General features: G+C 47.6%; 9 protein-coding genes across 9 annotated transcripts; 4 read left to right on the forward strand and 5 right to left on the reverse strand.

The window, feature by feature from the left end:
• Positions 1-540: 540 nt before the first annotated feature.
• FOBCDRAFT_270466 (RmlC-like cupin domain-containing protein) lies at positions 541-1688 on the forward strand (the record flags this gene model as incomplete). The annotated part of the gene is made up of 3 exons (XM_054703679.1): positions 541-715; positions 770-903; positions 1089-1688. The coding sequence occupies 3 exons, from the start codon at positions 541-543 to the stop codon at positions 1686-1688; spliced, it is 909 nt and encodes a 302-aa protein (XP_054559654.1).
• A 738-nt stretch (positions 1689-2426) lies between these two features.
• Positions 2427-2817, reverse strand: FOBCDRAFT_270467 (uncharacterized protein; the record flags this gene model as incomplete). The annotated part of the gene is made up of 2 exons (XM_054703680.1): positions 2427-2506; positions 2583-2817. The coding sequence occupies 2 exons, from the start codon at positions 2815-2817 to the stop codon at positions 2427-2429; spliced, it is 315 nt and encodes a 104-aa protein (XP_054559655.1).
• Positions 2818-6045: 3228 nt separating this feature from the next.
• Positions 6046-6612, reverse strand: FOBCDRAFT_270468 (uncharacterized protein; the record flags this gene model as incomplete). Its single annotated transcript, XM_054703682.1, has 3 exons — positions 6046-6183; positions 6232-6351; positions 6442-6612. 3 exons carry the CDS (start codon positions 6610-6612, stop codon positions 6046-6048), a joined length of 429 nt encoding a protein of 142 aa, XP_054559657.1.
• A 2732-nt stretch (positions 6613-9344) lies between these two features.
• On the forward strand, positions 9345-10197 carry FOBCDRAFT_257936 (uncharacterized protein; the record flags this gene model as incomplete). Its single annotated transcript, XM_059611214.1, has 3 exons — positions 9345-9395; positions 9706-9772; positions 9824-10197. 3 exons carry the CDS (start codon positions 9345-9347, stop codon positions 10195-10197), a joined length of 492 nt encoding a protein of 163 aa, XP_059464368.1.
• Positions 10198-10564: 367 nt separating this feature from the next.
• Positions 10565-12184, forward strand: FOBCDRAFT_216657 (uncharacterized protein). Its single transcript, XM_059609464.1, has one exon. It carries the CDS (start codon positions 10629-10631, stop codon positions 12114-12116), a length of 1488 nt encoding a protein of 495 aa, XP_059466901.1. The 5' UTR covers positions 10565-10628; the 3' UTR covers positions 12117-12184.
• A 243-nt stretch (positions 12185-12427) lies between these two features.
• On the forward strand, positions 12428-13583 carry FOBCDRAFT_237645 (uncharacterized protein; the record flags this gene model as incomplete). Its single annotated transcript, XM_031175313.3, has 3 exons — positions 12428-12695; positions 12741-13227; positions 13274-13583. The coding sequence occupies 3 exons, from the start codon at positions 12428-12430 to the stop codon at positions 13581-13583; spliced, it is 1065 nt and encodes a 354-aa protein (XP_031046446.3).
• Positions 13584-14037: 454 nt separating this feature from the next.
• FOBCDRAFT_19286 (Alpha/Beta hydrolase protein) lies at positions 14038-15700 on the reverse strand. The gene has a single exon (XM_031175314.3). It carries the CDS (start codon positions 15608-15610, stop codon positions 14243-14245), a length of 1368 nt encoding a protein of 455 aa, XP_031046447.2. The 5' UTR covers positions 15611-15700; the 3' UTR covers positions 14038-14242.
• Positions 15701-15997: 297 nt separating this feature from the next.
• On the reverse strand, positions 15998-17755 carry FOBCDRAFT_316502 (uncharacterized protein). Its single transcript, XM_031175315.3, has 2 exons — positions 17663-17755; positions 15998-17608 (listed from the first exon to the last, which is right to left on the reverse strand). Exons 1-2 carry the CDS (start codon positions 17743-17745, stop codon positions 16081-16083), a joined length of 1611 nt encoding a protein of 536 aa, XP_031046448.3. The 5' UTR covers positions 17746-17755; the 3' UTR covers positions 15998-16080.
• Positions 17756-19337: 1582 nt separating this feature from the next.
• On the reverse strand, positions 19338-20615 carry FOBCDRAFT_128889 (uncharacterized protein; the record flags this gene model as incomplete). The annotated part of the gene is made up of 1 exon (XM_054703684.1): positions 19338-20615. One exon carries the CDS (start codon positions 20613-20615, stop codon positions 19338-19340), a length of 1278 nt encoding a protein of 425 aa, XP_054559659.1.
• Between the last annotated feature and the right edge of the window lie 4 nt (positions 20616-20619).

Below are 20619 nucleotides of genomic sequence, written 5' to 3' on the forward strand. Positions count from 1 at the left end.
TCTGAGCCAACCGCAGAGTTATAATACAAAAGAAACAGGGAGTCAATAAAAATGCAGGTATATTAAATTGGTTACTGAATTAACGTTGCAGTACTCAATGCTGCAGAGGTTCCCGCAACTCCGTCCGTCTGTGCCGAACCCGCTTCCAAAATACCCACTTGGCTCTCCATATTCCGATCCGTCCGCATCCCGAGATCCGGGGTACTAATTATACTGGAAATCATTGTACTATTTATATATATGTCCGATTATTTAGAGCGACGAAGTCAGTTTACTATACACCACTCTCTGGTACCATTGTAACTAGGTTCTCGGTTTTGTGTTTCGGCTTCACATTCCCCGAGCGTTCACAACCCCATCTTCCCCGGGTAGACCGTGTTTCCACAGCTAGAATAAATAATATATCCCGGCACTACTGCAGCACGACTTCTCATATGCTCGAGCACCAGTATTATACAAAGCATTTATATACTTGCATTTGGACCTCTATAACTTCTGTATGCCTTCGGCAGCTCCACAACTCGCTCTTCTCATTTTAGCATGGCCGACATCAAGTCTACACTAGTTCCCCCAGGCAAACCCGACGAAGCTTACATAGTCCCGTATCTTGAAGGACATGCTGTCGACATACCATCTTCTGTCTCGGTTATCCGAGTAATGGTAACCGCGAAAGAGACAAATAACACTTTTGCATTGGTGACGTCAGGCGGTTCCGGTATGTATAGCAATCTAGAAAAGTAGTCGCAGTAGCTTACCTCGAGACTTATAGAAGGGCCTCCTATTGGGTTCCACTGCCACGATGATGCACATGATATATTTCTCTGCACCAAGGGTCAGGTGAGCGTCTGGGCCAATGAACCAGGTCGTACTCTCGATCCTGGAGACATGGCCAGTGTACCACATGTAAGCGCAGCCCTTCTCTCACTACGATAATTACTGGGGTACTAATGCCTCGCAATGGGGTCATACATCGTTACCAGATGTTAGGTACCCATACAGAGTTCTAGGGCCCAATTGTTCCTGCGGATTGGATTGAAATGTTCTACGCAATGGGTGACGTTGCCTCCGAGGATAGTGTCCTGTATTAGTCGCCAGATACAAGAGACCCGACTAAGACGTTGTTTCCTCGTCTTATGGAATTACCTGGTAAACATGACTTTGTGCCTGTCCCAGGTCATCCCGCCACCGAGGTCACGTTTTGCCTACCGACCGACAGCGTTATCCCGGACGGGCCGGAACCATACTTTCTCAAAGCAGACTCCAGGCCCAAGTATGCGGCCACAGGACTCCTGTTCAAGCCCTTGGTCGGCTTGAAGCAGACACACAACCGCTTCGTGGTGTCTCGCATTGAAGGAACAACCCGAATTCCATCTAAACTGCCCAAACTCAGCTATCCTAGCCACCAAGCCATCATCGTAGTTGAAGGGGCTTTCAGGGTTGACGTTGGAGACTATGCGCAGGAAGTCCAGACTCGTCAGACTATTTTCATCCCTGCTGGAAATGCAGCTTCGCTGGCGGCGACTACTCGTTATGCATCGTTGTATGTCACTTGCGATGGCGTTGGCTTCCCGGCGGTCCTGGGGGCCATTGGAAAGGAATACTCATCTCCTGTAATTTCTGTGGGATTTGATAGTGACCCTGACGTCTCCAGATACGAGGAGGCTTTCGAGCGACTTGGTCTTCAGTAGATACCGGTACTAGAGCATGCCAAGAGTTACATATGCAATCAATAAATTCCCCGCAAGTGAATCAAGTTTACATATACTGGGTTTCACTGATTCGGAACAGGTCTTTTCCATCCTAATAATGATGAAATAGAGAAGGCAGAATCTAAGCCCATGGTACCCTTGGTTATGTTAGTTCGGGGTTTACGGGGCTACCTGTCTCTGAAATGACAGTTTCGGCCGAGTAACACGGAGGACCGAGATACGAGAGGGAACAGGGGGGCCACCTCCCCTAACTTATCCGCCACCAACTTCCCGCGGGAAGCCTGTCGACGGGAACCATGGGCCATGGCTCAGGGGTATCGAGATGAGTTGTCAATCAACTCAATGCTGAAGCTCAAACTCAATCAACTTGGTATCAACTCGCGGGCTACCATGTAGATGATTCCTGGCCATAGGGATAAGCTTCAGGCTGCGACATAGATACAATTCGTGTGCACTACGATGAAAATCATGTTGAGTATCTCCAAAGGGTTTACAAAGCTGACAACGGCGGCTGGTATATCGGACTTGTGTAATTTAACGACGGACGAAGTAACAGGTACAAGAGAGCGAATTATGTAGAAACGAGTGTGATTCATTTAATATCTCCGCAATAGTATGTTGAATACCCTGTGTTGCAACTAATGGATGATATGTTGGGATTCCATGTGGACAGCCCATCGATCCCTAGCCCCAGATTTCTTCAGAGCCATCAATATCTTAGACGCCTGCGACAAGCTTGAGTTCACCTCCAACACCCTTCTCGCTGATCACAGAAATGGTAGTCTGCGCAATCGAGACTGTGCATATTGTTAGTGTTTTCCAACATCAGAAACATGGATCCCTGCTCCCAGGTTTTCACACTTGGTGGCTTACATTCGACCGTGGCAAGGGCATTTTTCGGGAACACAAAGCCGGCTGAGACCGTGAAGGCCTTGACGACACCATTGTTGTAGGTGACGTATGCTTCATATGCCTCACCCTCTAGGTTGGCCTTTTCACCTTCTGCAATCGTTGCCTCTTTTCCATTCGTGTATTTGAACTTGATGTCCTTGACTTTTGCGCCAAGTGCAATAGTGGTAGAGTTATCTCCTAGAAAGTTGATAGACATGGTTTCGATGTGAATAAGACTGTGTGATGATTTTGATATAAAATGTAGAGAAGTGTTTGTGTAGTGATGAGAGAGTTGGATTTCTCGGGCGATTATGCTTGGTTTATATAATCCGTGCTACACTGACCCATTTACTCTATAGCCGAAGAAATAGGAGGACAGAATGGCGAAAGGACCGGCAGCTTACCTCCAGGGCCAGCGCAAGCATTGCCAATGGCACTCACCGACTCGAATCACGAGCTATTCGAAGGCGTTCGCGACTACACCGCTAGGGTCACCTTCTCTCGATACATCATTTCCTTGGCCTTCGAGGCGTCGTTGTCTCTGATGCCGGCGCAGCTCGGTGCTTCTGGACCGGTTTGATTCTGTCACATTCTTTCCGCTCGCATTCCTGCTTTGGAACATCTCGATTTATACATACCCGCCTCCATTTCGCAATTCCAATTATGTCAAAACTATCCTATTACGGCTAGTGATAAGATGAATCCGATTGCATCATATCACAAAAGGGAAGGTTGTCTGCAAATCGATAAGGCTAGTCGTGAATACAGCAATGCATGTCATTCTAAGTGAGAAATTGTCTATTTCGATCTGGATTGGAGTCAGTTAGACTGCTCAGCACCCTCTGCCCTATTTTGAATAGTCCCTTATGCTACAAGCTAGATTTGTGACAGTTGAACATGGCCAGTCTCGTCTTTCAGTGTTTGGTTGTTGAATTCCAATTTGTGACTTTTTCCAAATTACAAACTTTTAGTTATGATACCCACCACGGTGAAGAGACATGTGGCTGGCAGATGGGAGACCTACCTTCAACTAACACAAGTTTGGAAGCTGGTTATTGCGTGGCAATCATTATCCTGCATATGTGGCTCTCATATTCCTTCTGTGAAGCCAATGCCTGCTCACTTAGGCTCTGCACCCCTAGACATTTAGGTATACACCGCATCAAAATCTGTGGTTGTGTTTCGTACCCCATTGGCCATCAACGTTCTATCACGAAGAAAAAGATATCCTCCAGTACAGCAAGGGGATAATAGGCTCTATAGCCTACCAGGCTTAATGTGACTGGCTGAGGTCTTTGACTGCAGACTTTCCAGGCTGCGCCCGCATTATCACGCCATACCTGGATAGAAGCCGCCAATCGCCACGTGGTGGGTCCTTCCGGTATAGTTTGCGACTGTGTATCTAGCAGCTTGGAGTTGGCTTTGCCTATGACCTGACATGTTTCAGTTGAAGGATTAAAAGAGACTAGCTGTCATTTTAATTGACACTTTATCGGCATCATCTGAGGAATGTGACAGTCTAGACATCTTCTACGTCGCCATACGCTCCACCAATCCCGTTATACCATATGAGTCCATATTGATTCTCAACAGGAGGTTATGTGGCTGGCTGAAGTGCTCTGGATACTTTGAATCAACTAGGAAAAGTAGAGTAGTGATTAGCATAGCCAGGATCAACAGTTCAACCACTCCAATACTTGAGAGTTGGCGGAGTTCCAGACTTCTGGTCAAATAGTCAACATCACTGTGCGATGCCTACCTTAGTTCAGAGACCGGGGAAAATATGACAGCTGGAGGTCTATTCATCCCGGGAGTTGGAAGATCATGAGACATGCTTAGACGGCTGCAGCGCTCCATTTGGAAATGATTTCATGCCCCGGTTACACTCAGAAGCTGAAGACTATCACTGCTCTATTGCTGAAGCTATAAGTCCCAGTACGACACCACCCTAGTCAGTTACGACCTTCTCCTGACAACACATAGTGAAAAATTGCAAACAGCCAGCCACATTCGAGAATATCGGTGGGGTAGGTTGTGTTCTGGAGCTACTAAACTTGAATGAATTCTCAGACAGTCAAGCCATATTCGTGAAGCTTCGACCAATAGATGCAGGACTCGATATAGATACAACTGTTTGATAGCAGAGTTTCCTTCACAGATGCAAAAACGGCCATTATTTAACAACTTTGTTGCTCCCGAAATCTGACACGTTTCCGGTGTTATCATAGTAGGATTGTCAGAATGCTTAATGGAATTGTCAATCTACCATGTCGTCATTGCTATCCCCGCCCAAGAGGAAGACCTGTTCTTTTCATGGTGATTTCTTCGGATGTATTTGCCAACCCCACCCTGCTACGACTTCAACCGCTCGTTTTGTAGAGAAGGAAATACAACTGTATGATAGGCCGGAGTACGCGATGCAGGTGAGAAGCTTCATGCCCGTACTAATGCAAGTTTCCCGCTTCGTCTTTGTGGCGTTATATGCTTTCGTGGAAAGAGCTGAGAGTGAAACATACATGGATGGGCCCAAAATATTGCATGACTTGAGCATGCACCGATCCTTTCCCTTACCGCCTACCATTCCGTTTATGAGGTGCATTGAGACTTTAATCCCCTCCACCAGGATCAATGCAACATCTGTGATGACGGTGAGTGATGAGCGGTGAGGGCCTGGTGAAAGATACTTCTAAGGGCTTTGGAAATCTTGATCTTAATCAAGCGAAGTGAAGGCTTAAAAAACCCTCCAAGGCGCAATTTGCAATAACAAAACTTCTACTTCTCATCTTCATATTAAAGTTGAATCTACTATCTGGCGCAAAGATTGCAACATGACTTTCGTTGTTTTCAATAACAGTACTCTCGCCATCCAGCTCAACAACGCTGTATCACATGTGAGCTTGTTCAATGATCGAGGAATCCTTCGTAATAGCACAACCGATCCTAGTCCATTGAGCGGCACGTCCCAGAAGCTCAGGATCATGTACACAAACAACAACCCACCACCAAGGATCTTCACGGTTAAGATAGGAGTCGCGTTTCCTGAAAACACGGATATTAAATTAACTGGTAAGCAGACTGGTCTCTTTGAAAATCAGGCTAAAGGTTTAATAGGTGGTGGTCCAAATGATACTTATGTGGAAGCCACTGATAATGGGCATCGGGGTGTCTGGAGCAGGTAGAATGTCGTCGTCTGAGGAATGGTCAAATAACCGGTTGCCACGGGAATGCTGTAAATTAAATGCGCCAGGACGGAGATTATAGCTTGATGCTGAGATCTTTGGATGTTGGTATTAATTATAGCTACAGTTTAATGACTCAAGATACGGCAAGTTCACCATACACTTCGAAATTCATCTTCTCAACCAATGCGGTAGTAAACTCGAGCATTATACCTTTATTGTTCTACTGGAAACCGCGAGTTTCCTCGACTGGCCTTGAGCACCCTTTAAAACTCTCGTAATTTATCGCCGAAGTATTTCTCTCCAAATTTGACGATGTCCACGCCGCCATCAAAACCCATGCTGCGAGCGACCTTTGCGGCCTCGTTTCCCGCCGCTAAAATGGCGCTTTGCACAAAACGACACTATATATCGTCAATCTCGGGCTATAATGCCTAATGAATAAGACCTACTTGATTTGGTTCGTTGTCTTTATTGTGAAGTACTAGAAAGCGCTTTGTCTGTTCCTTGTTCTGGCCGTATAGGAAGTCGCGATTGATTCGTACGGTGTACATGTCTTTGGAGCGATCGTGCTTGTGACGAAATTCATCGGCTTTGTTAACTTGAATGAAAATTCGTCCAGTGATGTCTTATTCCGGAGTTAACATTGGCCTTCAGGCTACTCGATCGGGGGACTTGCCAGGGTTCGTGCCATCACTACCACGGTACTGAGCTGGGATATAGCTTTCGGTGCGGTCAACAAACCACTGCTGCCATTCGACGATTATCGGTTCATTATCCAGCTCCACGTCACGTACATAGATGGTATCGCCTTTCCCGATCAAAAGAGACATTGTAGTGGTTGTGTAAACTATGGAAAAGTGATTGATGCAGAATGAAAAGAGCGAGAGGTGATATGAAGGTCCTTGTTACATCCATTTGCTTAGCATCAATCATTAATAGGCCTTGTGAGTAGAAAAAAATCGCTTTGACCACAACTGCACTGTCTTACACCAGCCAGCCCGGGTGAAAGCCACACCCGCCATACCAGAGCGAAGCATGGCTTATTGGACTCCTTGCGCATTCATGCCTGCTGTATAACAGGTTTCGGGGCTTAACCATAGTGGGTCATTGAAATGAATGCCGCTTCGACGGAAGCTAAAATTTAATTCGAAAGAGAAGACTACCCGTCTGTGATGGAGCGGGCCGCACATCTAGTGGTTAGGATGGGGATGTCTCGGATTCAGTCACTGTACTGTACATCACGGCGATCGACAGAATATATCGCTGTGGCCACGATCTCGGGCAGTGGAATTGCCTTGTCGCCTCAGAAGGAATTTGACTCCGCCGCCCAAGGCCGGTGATACTTTTCTATCAATGAACCCTCACGTCGCTAGGGCCTGTCGTTTCACGTGGCCAATGAGAACAGACGCGGCTGCGTCTATGTACCGCAAGCATTCTACATGGGCCAAGGTAACCACCAATAGGGAAAACTTAAGACATGTAGCAAGCTATCGATCGACATCAACATCCCGGGGGTAATTACCTATTGCGACCAAAGTCGTCTAGCTTCCCATTCTGAATAACGTCCAGGCAGCCGGTGTGGAATCGTTGATTCATCTGTGGGTCGTTTGGCTTCATTTCACTCAACCATTTGCAATAGGCTATATCCAAAGGGCCTAGAACCAAGCAATGCTGCAAAGCCACCATGTTGTCCGCTGCATTGGGAGGAGAGTGGGCTGGCTGATAGTCCCAAAAGTCTCTAGCTGGTCTCAGTTTATGTCTGAATACCTCAAATTCTGTCGGCTTCATTGACAAGGTTTGACCTCGATGCCGGATTGAATAGCACAGCAACTAAGGCGGTGAAAACCGCGGTGGCCATCCGATGTCTCAGCTTGGCCATTCTTGGGTTGCCAGCCAGCCTCAGAAAAGCCACTACACCACCAACGTGTAAACTCATCATTGATGTTGAATATCTCCATGCCAATCTTTGCTTTTGAATGCTGTTTTGGATTTGGTGGACTTAGGTGGCGGGAGGAAGCGATCTCGGGACTATAACCGTCTGTTCCGTGCGGCATGGTGCATGCCGTTGACAAACAAGAGGTGAACGAGCCAGCAAGCCGTTTCACTGTGTTTGATGGCTGGCTGAGCCTCAAGACATTAAACTTGGCAGCTCCAGTGCTCCTCTTAGTACGTGATTTTTCTCAGTGGACAAACCTCGCAGCATCCGTTTAGCGATGGGCAAATAGCAAAGTGGTCAAATTCCAGATACTTGGTCCTGGTTCAAGTAATAATCCTCAAATCTGTTTCTCTTGGTCTAAATATATTTTATCAACTCCTTATAGCGCATTTGCTGAGGGCAAGCTCCCGTTGGATACGTGCTGCCTGTTCATTGCCTCAGAATTCTCAACAAGGCTCAGACCTGTTCACCGGTCGGTTGCAGCAGTCGAGGGTGAGACGTATCTGCCTTCAGAGTCAGGATCAAGTCTCGTATAGCAGTAGTAGCGGCTATTCAGGGAGCTATGCGTATCTCAGTGGTAGAAGAAGCGTGAGGCTGGCTGAGTAGTTCCATCTTTGCCAGACTCTTACTGAACTGGCCAATGCAAGTCGGCCCGGACGGCCGATCATCCCTTGGACAGCCAAGAAAGTACATCGTCAGAAAGAACGGAAGGAATCACGTCCTGAATATTGTGACGCTCGTTCTTGCATTGCGAAGGGATGCATCGAACGCCTTCGAATAACCTGGAACGGGCAATCTCCCTCATTCCGCAAGGATATCAAGCTGTGGTCCCAGAAGTCAAATCTCAAACTTGAATACGGACAATTTCGACTGTAGCGACTGTTGGCTCAGGATTGTCTAGATCTATCATGCATAATGAGGCTTAGGTTTGTGAGCCTACGCCAAAGCCCCCTTCCCAGCCAGCCACGATCATATCCCGTTTCAGCCAGCCACAGCCGGTATGTCCCAACCGTTTTAGGATCGAACTAGCTGTAATTGAAGTGCCGTGAGCTAGTCGTATCATTTCAATTCCTTATTAAATGCAAAAGTCTCAAAATTACCGTTGCTTTATGTACATAGTCACCTGCCATTGAATTTCTATGCAAGCCACTCTTTCTGTCACATTTCTACGGCGCCCTGGATGGCGATCCATCCGCCGATACTCTACCATGATTAACAATCCTTTCTTCATTCTACTACTTGTGGCTTGCAATATCTCTGGGAGCTAGTTAACTTGAGACCTGCTCTCATCCTCATCTCGCAAGTCTCGTCTCACTTGCATGGGCTCACCCTTCCTTTCAGCTGTGTTGAATCATCAAAATAATAATCTTTTAGATCATAGAAATCACCACATGTCTACAAATGAGAGTCTAATGTCTTGTTCGTTTTACGGGAGGATTTGTGTGAAATCTGGCATTATCTCTCGATTCTCGCTTCCTGCACTCGTCCCTCCTCCTTCTTTCTCATTGTCAATAGATGTCGATTGTTACCTTTGTCATAATTCATAACTTCGCTTGATATCTTTCTAAACAAACCTCCTCATTGCCCCTCTCAAATTCTGGATCTTAGAATATACGGTAGTTCATCATGTTGATCAATGACTTTTGGCGACTTTTCGCTGTCATGCTGCTGAGAAGTGTAAGTTTTCATTCTATTGACCTTGGATACTACCATTGACTCCGTCCACCCAGTCCGCTAATATGTGTAAAGCATTATCGAGCCCTGTTTTATGGGATGCTGAAAGCAGCACATCGTGAACTGTTGATGAGAAGACGATAATCGAGTGCGGTGGCCATACCAAGCAATGCGGAATCATGGAAGATATCAAAATTGTTCGATCACCTGTTATCACCGTACACGTGACCCAGAACTTTACAACGACAACAGAGAAAGTATTTCTCTTAGAAAGGACACTTCATCTAGCATTGCGGGCTGACAAGTAACCCAGGTTCTCCCAACCCAGACAGTTGTCATTAAATCAGTGAAGGTGGTGACCATCAACAACCAAACACAAGGTATGTGCAAGAAATTCCTCTGGCAGACCCAGCTGATACGTGAAACCTCAGGTCACTGCCGAGAAACTATGACTGTACCTGACTTGAAACCCGCCATCGTCACAGTGAACGTCACAGTCGAGCATGTCCGAGAGATAGTGCCAGTCACAAACCTTGTTTCTATAGAGACCAGCACGGTTACTGCTACTTCGATCGAACAATGCTTCATCAACAACCCCAAGCCATTCATTCATCCCTTGGTGCCGTCTTCGCAAGATCCGCTACCCGTGGCTCTGTCGAGCGAAGATCCCCCAGTTGCCTTGGATAGCGAGGCGATAAAGACCAGGGATGGTCTGGTGCAAGAGATAAGACATGAACGCATCTATGAGCAGGTTGGGGAAGAGCTTTCGCCGGAGCAACCTGGGTTCATCTTCCAAGGCGATTAAAGTTGATAATGCGAGATAATCGTCATGCTGCCATGAACTCGTGATTGGGGGAAATTTACTTTATCCTGAGGATTTTAATAGAACTCTGCTTCGATTTGGACACCGGCTAATGGACTTGTCTAACTTGCAAGGACAGAGGCTTAACTATCCTCATCTAGTATGCGATACAAACATGGTTGCTTTGTGCTGCTGTTTGAGTGTGTTGAATGGCATGGCATTGCCCAGATCGTTTTACTCCTAGCTGTTGACGGCTTCGCTCTTCATGCGGGAGGCCGACCAGCTGAAGAGGGGTTCACGCACTGGGCTACGCCGTATTTCGTCCCTCATTTTCGGTTACACAGCGATTTCCCCTCACAATCATCCTCCTGCTCTTCTCAACCAACAAATACTACTGTTTTTCCTTCCAAAATGACCTGAGATCCAGCGAAGCAATGAAGATCCTCAACAGCATCACCCGTCGCATTCGCCGCCTCCCCTCCGCATTCTCATCCTCAGCCCTCCACCGCACGCACTACACCGGCTCCCTGCTCTTCAACCTCGCATCATTCATCCTCCCTGCTCTATACGGCACTTTATCTAAACTATGGGTTGCAAACATTGACTCATCAATGGTGGTGCTCACCGATGCGTATACATACATGAACACTGCGTCCGAGGCTGTGAATGAAGGGTTGCCGAGAGCTGCGTGGGTCATCATTGGAGACAAAGCTTCGCGATCGCTGGGGAAGCGCCTTCAATTGACGCATACTCTCATCGCGTTCCAGTCTGTTATTGGGTTGATACTGAGTATAGTGTTTCTTGCTGCTGCATCGTCGTTTACGAAGAACTTCGTCCCTGAGGAAGTTCGCGATGCAAGTTTGACTTATGTTCGCATCGCTTCATTCACCGTATTCAGCGGAGCGCTCGAAACTGCAGTGGCAACAGCGACAAGGGCTTTGGATAAACCTGACATTCCACTGGCGATCAGCACCGTTAAGTTTGCTGTTAACATCATCCTTGACTTTCTTCTCATTTCGAAATTCCATGTCGGTTCCTTTACTCCCACCGTCAACATGCAAGGCACTATACAACTGGTCTGTAATCTTATCGCGGCATTTGCAGGACTTATTTACTTTCTCTGGTCGAATACCTGGTCGTTCAAGAGGCACACATCGCATGACCCTCAAGAGAAGCTGCGTCCAAGCTTTGACGCTCTCAAAGTCCTTCTTCGGCCTGGATTGATCTTTTTCACCGAGTCAGCTGTCAGAAACGCCTTGTATCTCTGGCTGGTTAGTACCATCGTTTCTCTAGGAGCAGTGTACGCTACAGCTTGGGGTGTCTTCAACATTATCCGATGGGGTTTGATCATGGTTCCCGTTCAGGCTTTGGAGGCAACAGCGTTGCAATTCATCGGTCACAACTGGGGCGACTGGAGAAGGCGCGTCGACATCAGCACACGAAAGCCTCAAGCATCATTGAAGGACCTTCGTGGCATCGTACGCCCAGCTTTCAGATCATTAGTTATCGCCCTCGTTTTCGAAGTCCCGATAGCCATCTTCCTCACGCTCTTCGGAGCAAAGTCCTTTGCATCATACATCAGTGGCTCAGAGGAAGTCGCAGAGGTCACAGCTTACATGTGGCGAAGTCTGGACTGGTGTTATATCTTTTACGCGATGTCAACTCAGCTTGCGACGATTCTTCTGGCAACGCGACCGAGATGGTATTTGTATCAGAGTCTTGCAAGCAATCTGCTTTATGTACTGCCGTGGGCGATCGCATGTCAAGTGGATGACTTGAATGACAGTAATGCATGGTGGTATTATAAGTTTGTGTTTGGGGGTAGTCTCGTGTTCAGTTTTGGGGCAATTCTGGTTGTGGATTCGCTATGGGCTTGGACGTTATATCATGGTAAGACTGAGTTGGAGGAGTTCCGAGAGTGAATGCACTTCTGTGATTGGAGGTAGTGAGTTCCTGCAGATTTATGCTCTAATTGACTCCTTGACGGTCGTGTCCTAAGGTCTCTTATTGTACGTGGTTACATACGGAACTTTACTCCATTTTCGCAGAATTTCGGAGAGTATTATGTGCTATGGTGCAATCAGTGTTACGCATCACCTCATCATGCAGATCCCACCACCACTTGTTATACCTCGTATTAATAATGACCTCCAACCCATTTGCTTATTACCGGCGATCATAGCGAGTGCTTCACACGTTTTTCCTACATCACTTCCCATTGACTATCAACATCATGTCTTTTACAACAACTGTTACCGCGGCACCCCCGCCCGGTCAACCAGATATTGCTTACGCTCCAAACTACGAAAACTACCAAGCCAGAACAGCCAAGCGACTCAAAGAGGGGAACCTTCCGACTTCGGTCCCAGATGGCTTCCCGAAACAACTAAATGGCGATCTTGTATGGGAAGGCGACTCAGTTGGCCAAACTTATGACTGGACTTATAAGCTATCCGAGGACCAGCTCGGCGAGATTGATCAGGCTTTACAGCATTTCAAAGGTGTCTGACATTGATAGCTATATACCCCTCATCTAACACGACTAGGTCTTGGCCTCTCACTGGGGCATCTCACGACAGAGACATTCCCTCTACCAAATCTACACTCAGAATTGCGAAAGTTATCCGATGAGCTGCACAAAGGCCATGGTTTCTTCGTCATCCGCGGCGTTAACGTAGACAACTACACCCGCGAAGAAAACGCCATAATCTATGTCGGCATCTCGTCACATATCGCATCGCAGCGAGGTCGTCAAGACAGCAAGTTCAACGGCAAACCCGCCGACGTTGTCCTCACGCATGTAAAAGATCTCAGCGCCGGTCAAGACAAGAGCGCGATCGGAAGTCCGGCGTATACTACTGACAGACAGGTTTTTCATACTGATTCTGGTGATATCGTGTCGCTGTTTTGTCTACAGACGGCGCTAGAGGGCGGTGCAAGTAGGATTGCGAGTACGTGGAGGGTTTATAATGAGTTGGCAAGGACGAGGCCTGATTTGATTCATACGCTGTCGCAGAATTGGGATGTTGAGAAGTACGAAGACTCTGATGTTTAATGGTCGGTTGACTGACACTTTCAGCTTCGCAAACCCGAATAAGAAGTTCACGACTCGACCACTTCTCTATCATCAAAAGGCCACCGATACACTGCCTGAGAGAGTTGCGTTGCAGTACGCTCGTCGATACTTTGTCGGATTCGGTGCACTGCCACGGAGTCGCGATATTCCGCCCATCACCGAAGCTCAAGCCGAAGCTCTCGATGCTCTTCACTTCTTGGGAGATAAACTAAGTGTTTCGACCAACTTTGCAAAAGGCGATATGCAATTCGTCAACAACCTCGCTGTGTTTCATGCTCGAGACGCATTCACCGATTCGCCAGCTCAGCAGTAAGTACGAAAGTCTGAGTAATGGGTTTATGTTGACTTCATAGGCGCCATTTGTTGCGACTTTGGTTGAGAGATCCTGAGAATGCTTGGGAAACTCCGGAGCCTCTACGTGAGAGGTGGGCAGAACTTTATGAGGGCGTGACGCCGGAAGCTCAGGTGTTTCCGTTGGAACCTTACATTCGTAGCGCTAGCAACAAGGCCAGATAGAGGCTTGTTTAGGAAGCTTCGCCGACGCCCATGGATTGGGGCATTACTTATCATCAGCTTCCTTTTCGATGTTGTCTCTTTGTTCAAATCTCGATATCGTTATTATTAGGAGGGTCATCCAGGTGACCACGAACAACCGCTAACACATACATGAGAAGATAATTCAGCAAGGACTGTTAATTAGGTATTGACTGAAATCAAGAATACAGAGTTCCTTCCAATAATTCGCGAACTTTGGTACGAATAAGAATAGAAGACTCTGACACAAGCATGAATTAAAAGCTAACGAAGAAAGGCAAGGCATGGCCCATCCAGTTTTCAGCACTCAAGTACAAGAGGCGCCCAAATTAACAAAACTTGGTCAAAGCCTGCTCTTCAGTGCTCCCACCCTAGAGGCGGATGAGCCCAGAGAATGAGACTTTCCCTGCTCAACTAAGCCCGACCCAGGCAATTAGCCTAGTCAGTATCATCCGGAGCGTACATGTTGACAGCATCAAATGGTTGGGTCGTATGGTTGGTGCATTTACCACTTGTCGTGACTCCAGCAAAACGATCATCGATCCACTGAAGAAAGTAGGGCGATGCAGCAGCGATTACAGGATCATGGTCCATGCCAGGGTAGAGTTCAAGGTGCAGCTCATTACGCGAGCGACAGCCAACTCGATACGATTCTTCGACCACTTCCGGCAAGACTGAAACATCATTTAGTCCTTGCACAACCAGAATGGGTTGCTGACTCTTCCCCTCGCCCCTGGCGGTGAAGTTCTGCATGGCATCGATAGCCTTGAGGAAGCCTGGGTCGGTAAAGTCCACAATATCTTCCACGCCAAGATCCGAAACTAGGGCCTGAGCCGACGCGTAACAGGCTTGCGCTAGAGTTGCAAGGTCGAGTCGCTTTCGGAATGCAGGCTTCAACCAATTTTGTTTGTCCTTGGGGAGGATGGATCGAAGACCTATTATGACCCATCCCACCAGAACGCCGCGGGAGGAAGTGACGTCCGATGACGAATCTGACTCAAGGGCAGCGATAGCCATCTCTTTAAGACGAACACCAGGTGCCTGTGCCACTGTGCCAAGATATTTGCCGACAGGACAGTTTTGACGCAGCAGTGGACTCTCGGCCAGCGCCCAGGCAGCACCGCCACCTTGAGAATGGCCGACGCTCATCCATTCACTTGTAAGAGACGCTCCGAACAGTTTGCGGGCCGCGACAATAGAATAGTACACATCGTTTGCTTGTGCTGGGGAGGCTTGATACTGGTGACTTGTGTAGTTATTTCCCAAGCCTGCATAGTCCGTTGCGACAACAGCGTACCCTCGTCTGATCAGAAGTGACCAGCTGTTATAATCATACAGGTTCGGCATCGCCGAGGGGGCGCACCCACGGAACACACCAGAAGTTCCGTGTGCGTAAGCAATAAGAGGAAACTTATGATCGTTCCTCCGAGTAGCATAAGGAAAGGCAATAAAACCCGTGGCCGGAACCTTCCTTCCGTATAGATCCTTGGACACGTACTGGAGTTTGTATGCTGCTGAGCCTTCAGGGATGTCGGTCAAGAGACTGGCGTTGATAGGCTTGAACTTGAGAACGTCGCCTGGCTTGGAAGAAGAGAAGTTGGAAGCTGTGGCATAAAAGTCGTCGTCGTAGATGGCACCATAAAACTCGCGATCGGCAGCCAACCCAGCCTGGAAGTTTTTGTAGCACGCTCCTTTGCACCCATACTGGGCTGCAACCTTTGCCGGAATGTCTAGATTGGCAACTAGTGAGGCTTGGGTGGCTAGTGGCATAAAGCCTACCAGCAAGTATATCAGAGAGGAAAGCATGGCGCCTTTTTGAGGAGAGAAAGGATTGAAGATAAGAGAGGGGGTATGATTTGCTGAAAGAATGGCAAGTAGTAAGTGGCCCAGGGCTGGAGCTTAAGGATGGTGGAATATATCGAAGGGCGCAGCTCGTTCTTATAGTTGGTTCCTCCAACACCTCTGGTACTTTCACCGATCCGGTAGAGGCTTTGAAGTCCCACAAAGCCGCAATGCATACGTGTATTGAGTAAGTGATCCGGCAGTACTGTCCCGTCATACGCATTGTTTAATACATTACTTCAGAGATCTATACTTGAACGAGTAGAATTTACGCAGTTTGGGGCTTCTGAGCTACCATCGAGCTAGACCCTTTGCAGTATACAGAATACGATGGGTGCGGGGATTGCATGGTCCAAGTTCCAACCGCAATGATTGGGCATTATATTCCACCCAGGCCTCACAACAGGGTGTCTTTTACTAACAGCTACTGAGTCTCAAGATGTGTCCGACAAGCGGGATAGCTCGAGAGATAACCGAGTGGCTCCCCAAGGCAGAGCTTCCCAAGTGGCTACTTTGCCGTCCAGCACGCTAGCCATCCTGCTGAACAGGCCGGCCATCTCTTGGCTATCAAACACGCCCTCTCTACGACGTATAGAGCGAAGCAGACTTATCGCCCGGTTTCTCACGTCGCCATCCCTGCAAGCTGTGCAAACGAACCCAACAGAGCTGAGTAAATCTCCATCAAACTTAAACACTGGTCTTGTCTGGGCTGACTCGATCTGAAGAATATCTTCGACTCTTTCAAGAATTTGACAGCTATTCTCTTTCGTATAGCCTCCATCAGAACAGTTCAGAAATGCTCTCCAGAGGGCTTGCTGTAATTCACACCAGGCTAGAGACTGCTGTTCATGGGGTCCTAGCTGCACGCCGCTCATAGAGCGTTTGAATAAATCCAATCTGGAGCTCCATACATTATATGCAGCTTGTGTAAGATTGGCGGCGTTTGTGTAGTGGCGAGAGACAGCCTTTAGGGGAAGTGGACAACTCCTCTGCCTCTGGATGTCGGCAGAGGTCGTGTCGCCGTTGAAATTAGCTTCGTAAACAAAGTCCAGATACGAGAGACTCTCCTGTGCTTCCTGAAGACTACTAAATGGGAGTGTCTCGTCTCCCAGAATGCCCGGTATACAAGGATGCCAGTCCAGCTCAGGAACGTATAAATCGCCCGTGTACAGGGCTACATTTTGGCTGAGCCAGTAAATCATTTCGGAAATTATATCGTGTATGTCGTCTTCATACGTACTGTGACCTCTTTTCAAACCATATATGACCGGAATCTTGGATGAGGGCGGATGTTGTAGCTTCTGCCGGTGGCAGTTCAGTAACCGAATAGCCGCGTGAAGATGGCAGACAGCATGAGAAAATCGACCAAGCAAGTTCTCTATGCAAATAAATATGACGCAACAAGTCAGTGTCGTCTGATTATTATCCTCAAGACCCTCTGCAATTCTCGACTGTATACATTGAATGGCTTCGTTGTACTTTAGTATCGCTTCATTTCTGACGTCGGCGTGAACAAGTGCGCCTTCAGCTGGATTAGAGGCCCAGAAACAGCGATGAGCTCCACCAAGGGCAATAATAGCATGCCTCACAGGTTTTACTATGTGAGAGAGTGGGAATGCGAGCTGTTGCCAGAAGCCTCTTCCCGTGTCGAAGGATATCAGGTCATGCGCGGCGTATACTCTTGCGTGGTGATGGAGAGCGTTGTCGGTTCGATCCACAAGCATCATGTCGCCGAAGCAAGGAGATGAAGATTCTGGCTTGTGTAGGAGGACAGTCACAGACCAAGGTCTGTTGTGATTCGAACGAATCGGTATATGCTTTGAGTAGCCGTCGCATTTTCTCTGGTCTTTGATACATCTCTTACATTCGGGTTTGCTCTCATCGCACTTTAGGTGCCGAATTCTGAGTGGTTTATTAGCAATAGACTCGGTGATTAAGATGTACTTTATTTGCACTGACTTGCTGCAGAGCGGCATCAGCATTACTCGGTCTGTCTGAAGAGTGGTCACAACTTACCAGGTTAAGCACCCCGTCCGGACTCGGCAAGTTCGAGCCCTGGTTCGTTTAACTCTTTGCTTCTCAGTTTGAACCGTCATCATATCGTTCCCACGCAACTGAACGTGAAGGTTATGCCAAGCTGGAGGCGTATAATTTATAGATGACCTACGTGCATGAATGGACAGTGGAGACGATGAAAATGAGACTTGGTGTGCTGATTGGTCGCGTCGTAGTCCAACTACTACTTTAAGTCTAGCTCAGAATTCGTCCGCCTCCACAAGTCCGCGGAATCCGTCTTCACATCAAGATAAGCACTAGCAAGTCCAACCTCGGCCAATGTGATATTCTGTCCTTTATCTTTTTCTTTCTATTTACAGCTATTATAACCCACCGTGCATAAGAGAGATATTGCCAAACTAAAATAAAATATCGACACTAATTGCCAGAAAAGGGGTGATAGAAATCATCTTTATTTTAACAGAGTGGGTAGATTCTGCGGAATGGAGGGTTGATTATATTTTACCAATATCAATCTCAATCAGCTCGCCGCTCCGTGGAAGATCGTAGTCCCACATAATAGAGAACTTGGCAGTGGCTGTGATGATGATTTATATCATTCCTACTCTTTCTTTCGCTCCCTTAGGGGTGTCGATTTCAGATGAAAGTCAAGGAAGGGTCATCAATGCCGAAACCGTCTTTGTGAACTGATAGGGACTTCGAGGACTTAGAGTTATGTCAGGAATTAAGGATAGCTAGTCATTATCGCCAGCGTGAGAGCGGCGTGTCGTAGGTTGTAACAGCGGCCAGATTTTAGTAAGTTCACTATTTAGACTTTAATTAACTAGCAAAAACGACTATTAACAAAGTGTGCAATAATATAGACTTTCCAATTAAATATAAGAAGAACATTAATTACCTTACAAGTTTTAGTAGTGATAAATTATGTTCCTTGAAAAGCTTGCAGGAAACTACTCAGTGGTTTCGAGTCAACGATATAGCCTCACTCAAGCCGGACAGGCCGATGCCAAGCGAAGCCCCTTCCCTAGATATCCGACTCACTAGATAGCTTACGTCCGTACCAGCTGTCTCGTGGCCACGTCTTCCTGTAAATGCCGTTGGGTCTGGCAAAACGGCATGCGCGTTATGGTCTAACTTGGCATTCATGGTCCCTGGGCCCAAGAATTCGGTTCTCCAGGGAACTCTCAGCTCCACATTGTGAGTAGCGGCTGGAGATTGCCGAAGTGATCCTGGAAATAGCGTTGCAAAGGCTTTTACGGAAGAGCAAACTCTCTGGAGGTCTTGAACGTTGACGGACCGACAAGTGGTCCAGACACCAGATGTCGAACCATGAGTAGATCATAGACCCACGGCAAGACTCTCGATCGGATCCGAGACCGGGGAGAGAAGTCTACTCGCTTGGGTTGACAGCTGAGAGTGGAGTTTAGATCGGAATCGTTAAAGTCAAATCTGCAAAACCAGACCCCTTGCATAAGCACCGATGCAAATGTTAGAAGGTTTTAAAACGTTTAATCGACAGTCCTATTTTTTTCAAATCCGCTCTATAGTGAACTCCGGTTCCCTCGGCCCAGCTAACCACAATGATTCTAACAAGAAACAGCAAAATAAACCCTCCATCCATAACATCCGACAAAAGTACCGTATTCCAACCAGTAGCCTGAAGGTAGTAGCCACTTTACAGGCTTATCCTGGTCCCATTTGCCTCCAGAAATCTGCACAGGTCTCGGCAACTGTCAAGTAAAGTCTTCTGGGGCTTCCATCCCAGTTGGGTCATGGCTCTTCCAGGATCAGCGACACAGGCTCCGACATCACCTTGGCGGCGTCCCACTTTCATCACGGGAATGGCTCTTCCTGAGGCAGTCTCCATAGCTTCAACAACCTCGTACACCGTCTGGCCAGTTCCGGTACCAATATTGAAGGTCTGGAAACCTTGGCCGTCCTTCACGGTAAGGGCGGCTAGATGACCCCTGGCAAGATCAGAGACATGGATGAAGTCTCGAATAGCAGTTCCGTCCCGGGTGTCCCAGTCTGTACCGAACACTTCCAGTTGATCTATCTCGCCAAGCATGACTTTGAGGAGGACAGGCATCAAGTTGGTTGGGGCAACACGGGGATCTTCTCCCAAGCGGCCTGATTCATCACAGCCAATGGGGTTGAAATACCGTAAAGCAGTGATAGTCCATTCTGGATCAGCCACAGCTAAATCAGACAGCATAGCTTCACAGATCCATTTTGTTCGCCCATATGGATTCGTGAGGCCCGTGCAGCCGGAAAGAGTTGTTTGATTCTGGCCACTAGCATCGCGCCACTCCGTTGTAGTATGAGTGCAAGACTCTTCGACTAAACGACCACCTGCATCTGAAAGTGAACCATACACAGTAGCTGATGACGAGAAGATGAGGTTCTTAATGTTGAAGGTTGACAACGTGTTGCAGAATTTGATGAGCCCACCGACGTTGTTGTCATAGTACTTGAGTGGCTGTTCAATACTTTCCGAGACAGATTTGTATGCAGCAAAGTGAATAACTCGTTTGATTTGGGACCCAGAAGGTGAGGAGTAAAGGGTCAAGATCTCCTGGATTTTGGCATCGTCTCGAAAGTCAGCCTCGTAGAAGTGAAGGTCTGGACGGCGACGACGACTGAGGCTGAAGTGTTGGTCCGTCATGTCGTTGAGTGTATCAAGAACATTAACAAAAGCATTGCTGAGGTTGTCGATGACAACGACACTGCTTCCATCTTTTAGGAGCTCCCAAGTTGTGTGGCTGCCGATGTAGCCAAGGCCACCAACGACGAGGACGTACTCATCTGGAGTTGTACGGGTGGGAGAGGGAAGACGGCTAAACAGAAGGTCTTGATCAGTTGCAGGAGTACTTGGTCGATATGATGACTTCAATGACTGGGCAGTGCTTGTGATTGGGGTTGTAGTGCCTGAGGATAATACAAGAGAATCCATGATG

The sequence above is a fragment of the Fusarium oxysporum genome, chromosome III (assembly GCF_013085055.1).
Source record: "Fusarium oxysporum Fo47 chromosome III, complete sequence".
Lineage (NCBI taxonomy): Eukaryota > Fungi > Ascomycota > Sordariomycetes > Hypocreales > Nectriaceae > Fusarium > Fusarium oxysporum.